Source organism: Neolamprologus brichardi, chromosome 2 (genome assembly GCF_056152115.1).
Source record: "Neolamprologus brichardi isolate AB-2024 chromosome 2, ASM5615211v1, whole genome shotgun sequence".
Lineage (NCBI taxonomy): Eukaryota > Metazoa > Chordata > Actinopteri > Cichliformes > Cichlidae > Neolamprologus > Neolamprologus brichardi.
In genome coordinates, this window is record NC_142105.1 from 13,861,375 (window position 1) to 13,865,987 (window position 4,613).

Below are 4,613 nucleotides of genomic sequence, written 5' to 3' on the forward strand. Positions count from 1 at the left end.
GATTGGCTTACCACGACTACTTTATTCTTCCTCATGCAATTGTTTTCCCCCTAGTTTCAGGTGTTGTGCCAAAAGTGATTTGTCTACCAGAAACTGATTGCCGCCCACAGGAGCGCACGCAGCTGCTTAAAGCTGTAGCGCCCAGATTACTTACGTGATGGACGCGAATAGAGCGTCAGGTTTACATGTAAAGTCAATGGAAAAGCGCGATGACACGCGATTGCAGGTCCCGCAAAAATTCGGAAGCAGATTTGCGTCGCGAAAACGTCAAAACGCGTGAAATGCGCAACGGTTTTTGTGTTGCATTTTGTGCTCGAATTGGAAATATCTGAACTCCAGCGTCAAATCGCGCCGCGACAACCAATCAGGAGCCTGGTGACGTGGCTCTGACCTAGGTCAAAGGGGCAGATCCAGTCAAAGCACTTGATTCTTCATTCAGTATGGAGGAAAAGCTCATCAGTGCCGTGGCTAATCACCCAGAGCTATATGATGCTAGCTACTACTTCTACCGAGACAGGGATAAAAAGGACCTAGCTTGGAGACACATAAGTGAGGAGATCAGGCAACCTGGTAAGTTCATTCCTCCTTCTTTTTAATTTTCAGACTGACCCGATGAACCCGCGCAAAAGCTAGCAAGGCCGCCTACTATATTTTACCACTGATGTACAAATACCTTTCCGCTAACAAGATAATGCGTTTATTCAGAGGACATCTGCAGGAGAAAGTGGAAGAGCCTCAGGGACACTTATAATAAGGAGAAGAAGACAGAGAAGGAGAAGAGGAGTGGGTCTGCAGCAAGCTCGGGGAGAAGATGGAAGTTCTTCGTGGTCATGGGGTTTCTGGACCCCTTCCTCACCCTGCGGGAGACAAGCGGCAATATGGTGCGGACCATGGATAACTTCCCCCCCGAGGACCAGGGACAGCCCGGAGAGGCAGCAGGGGAGTGTCAGTCAGAAGGTATGTTTACAATGAATTAATGTAGGCAGTTAATTTATGCGTGTTGTCATACAGGAATATATTTTGTTTATTAATAAACAGTATACAGTAGTCCCGCTGTTCATCCGTCACTGCCTCGCCTTTTTGCAGATTTTTTTTATTGCACCGTACAGCTTTCAACAATGCGCATTGCATTCTGCAGCCCAAATGACAAATCTCCTCCGTGTCGTGTCTCCTGCGCTTGCCAAACTTATCATGTTTGGTTTTGATAACCATCACGTCCAATAGAAAAAAACAGCACAAAAACACTCATAACTATGACCCTCATTTGGAAATAGACACCTGCACCGGGAGCAAAAAAGGCGCACAAAAGTGGCGCCGCAGACTGAGAAAAAGCGCGGCATAATACTTTTACGTTTTAAAATCGACAAAGGTTTGCACTTTGAGAATCAACTTGTGAGAACTGTGACTACTGTTCATGTGCTGCAATAAATGAGAGACCACTGTATATAATAATAAGTATATAAGTATATATAAGTATATAATAATATAATATTCTCTATGACTATTGTCTTCAACCTGTTAACATTTAATATTGTCTTGATAGAGTCAAGTAATCATGCAGCAGAGTCCTCCCCTGTCTCTTCTCCTGGCTCCCCAGTCCCTGATCCCTCAGCTCCTGCTTCTGCACCCACAGGTATGAACATCAAGCACTGATAGCTTTTTACTCGCTTAGATTCCCTTGTGATCACCTTTACTAAATATCTACAACCAATCTGTTTATATCCTGTTTTTTTCAATTTTGAAAATGAAAATCTAGTAGCAGCCTTCCTATTACTTTGTGTTGTTTTGTGCTGTGTTTTACAGGCCCACAGAGGACAGCTCGAAGGCGGGCGAGGGACGGGTCCCAGGACGGTCCATCGGCGGTGGAGCTGGCCATCCTGGAGTCCCTAAAGAGGCCACGCCCGTCTCCAACAGAACATTTCCTCCTCGGCCTTGTTCCTGTTCTGGAGAGCATGCCACCTCAGACACGAGAATTCGTGAAATTTCAAATTTATAAATTAGCTTTTGAAAACAGCACAGCTGTGTTAAATTTGGAAACATTGGACCCTAATGATCAGTAGTTTTCTGATGAGGCATCAGGCTCTCCAGGGCAGAAACAATGTTCTTATTTTTCTCCTCCTTCTCCCTGAGGCTCTTCCACTCCAAGCTGGGTCCTTTTTATTCCTGTCTCTCTGTAAATAGTTACATTTCATATATTTATGTTTAATGTTTTTGTTACTGAATTTATATATTTTTTCAAATAAACATTTATGACAAATGTCTCTGTTCTACTACACAGCAAATATTGGCACCCGACTTGACACAAGTAGAATTTATTTCATATTATACTAATGACAAAACATACTAATACAGTGGGATGAAAAAGTTTGGGCAACATTGTGAAAAGTAATTATTTTCCTGTACAAATCTTTGGTTGTCACAATAAAAATTGTCAGTTAAATATATCATATAGGAGACACACACAGTGATATTTGAGAAGTGAAATGCAGTTCACTGGATTTACAGAAAGTGTGCAATAACTGTTTAAACTAAATCAAGCAGGTGCATAAATTAGCGACACAAAAAAAGAGAAATGAAATAAATATTTAGTGTATATCAATGTGTGTGTCTCCTATATGATATATGTAAGTGACATTTTTCATTGTAACAGCGATTCATACAGGCAAATAATGACTATTAATAAGGTTGCCCAAACTTTTGCACCACACTGTATTTAGGAACATAGTGAAGACAAGTTACTTAAGAGAGTAAAAAGAGGTTAGTTTATTTTGGAGTAGAGCTCCATTTATTAAGAAAAATTTAAAAAGACAGGAACACTCTTTAGAGGTTTGTGGGTGGCTCTTAAAAGAGCCGTTGTGGGGAAGTCACTCGGACTTCAAACAGGCTACTGCTTTGGTTGCCAAGACACAGCTCCCTCCGCCGAGAAGTGAGCCATGAATTTCTCCCTCACCAGGACAGCCTCTCTGGAGGAGTTGTTTGCTGGCAAGGAACCTGGACAAAATTGTTTAAAATGAGTATTATGTGTACTGCAGATACAAAATACATTATTGAAATTACAAAATTACAAATTACAAAACATAAATCTTACATAAAACATTTTGTAATTATAAGGATAATTACGTGAAATATATTAGATATAATCTAAAACAGTCTGCGGTGATTATATACAAATATTCAACTATCCCAGAATTAAACCAGGTCTAAATAAAAAGGAGTGAGTATCACTACAAAGGTTAACTCAGTGGTCCTAATGCTACAGTTTGATATCAGCAAACACCAAGCGCATACATTGATATGACACCACAGCCATGCTATCATTGCAAACACTGATAACAGCATAAATCGAATTAAATCGGGACTTGATGAGACCTTCTGAGTATCACTAGAAATATTATAGAGTCATCTCCGTACCACAGTTTGCTATCAGTAAACACCTGAGAGCATTCACTGTTAGCATAGCACATCCATGTTAGCAGTGTATAAATGGATGGTTTAGCATATATTAGCACAGGTATCAATAAAGGACTACCGTATTAAATACTTTTACTAACCTCAGGCAGATGGACAGGCACTCTGCAGGTGGGATTGAGCACCTGTAATTGGTGTCTAGGCGGGCGATTCTGGGACCGACGCGGGAAAGCAGGTCCTCAAACTGGCCGAGTGAAAGACGGTGATATCGCTGGAATCGGCCGTCATCCAGGCGCAGCTCCTGGAGCAAATGGTGAAACTCACCAAACTGCTCACGCCTCTGGAGGACCTGATGGACCCAGGTACGGCGAGGACGTCTTTTACGCCGCTGCTCTGCTCTCCACAGTACATAGAGAAGGGAGACTCTCTCTTCAACCGCTAGCTCGACAGCTGCCATCTTGCAAAGATACCGTCTGGCACAACTTCCTCCCACATTCCTCCCACATTTCCGGTTCACTGGATTCACTGGATTTTTCTTGGACACGCGTTGAGGCACGAATGTGCACGCGTCAAATTTGGGGCGTTTGGGGCGTTTTTGTTCGCGTCCATCGCGTTTGGTGTGAACACACTGTTACAGCTACTTCCGTGCAACTGATATAAGGTGCGATAAGCTGAACACAGCTTCAACCATCTGTTTGTTGAAAAATAGTAACGCGACCATATTGCATTTTCTTGTTAGTAATGGTAACGGCTTTGTAACAATAGGAATAGTAATTAGCTAGATTATTCGTTACTGAAAAAAGTTACGCCGTTAGTAACGTCCTTAGTAACGCTGTTATTCTCATCACTGCTGACAAGCAAGTAGCCATTAAAGCAACAGCAGTTTTTGACACCGTCATTTTACAGTTCTGGAGGCTTCTGGACCAGTCTATAACAAAGTATTTATACATGTGCTTATGACAACTTTTTCCTTTGAGTGATCCATAAGTGGTCCTGACTATAAGTGAAAATGAAAGATTTTAAGGCTTTTTAAACTCTAATATAGGATGGCAAATAAACACTTTGTAAATGGTGCATTTTTATGTACTGCCTGACAGGGACTTGAGGTAAGTGGTAATAGTTTTCATGGCATTTGTCTTCTGCACCATCAGGCTCTCTGCCATATAATCAGTGTTGGGAAGGTTACTTTTAAAATGTATTCCACT

At 41.7% G+C, this 4,613-nt stretch overlaps 1 protein-coding gene across 1 annotated transcript; it reads left to right on the forward strand.

Moving 5' to 3' along the window:
* Positions 1–440: 440 nt before the first annotated feature.
* LOC148106094 (uncharacterized) lies at positions 441–2,191 on the forward strand. The gene is made up of 4 exons (XM_087852592.1): positions 441–570; positions 706–957; positions 1,544–1,633; positions 1,804–2,191. Exons 1-4 carry the CDS (start codon positions 441–443, stop codon positions 2,058–2,060), a joined length of 729 nt encoding a protein of 242 aa, XP_087708718.1. The 3' UTR covers positions 2,061–2,191.
* Positions 2,192–4,613: the final 2,422 nt, after the last annotated feature.

Excerpts from the sequence above, each read along its gene's own strand:
- LOC148106094 (XM_087852592.1), top strand. The coding sequence starts at position 441 with ATGGAGGAAAAGCTCATCAGTGCCGTGGCTAATCACCCAGAGCTATAT. Across the intron at positions 571-705 it reads TGAGGAGATCAGGCAACCTG|AGGACATCTGCAGGAGAAAG; the intron begins GTAAGTTCATTC and ends GCGTTTATTCAG. Across the intron at positions 1,634-1,803 it reads TCCTGCTTCTGCACCCACAG|GCCCACAGAGGACAGCTCGA; the intron begins GTATGAACATCA and ends TGTGTTTTACAG.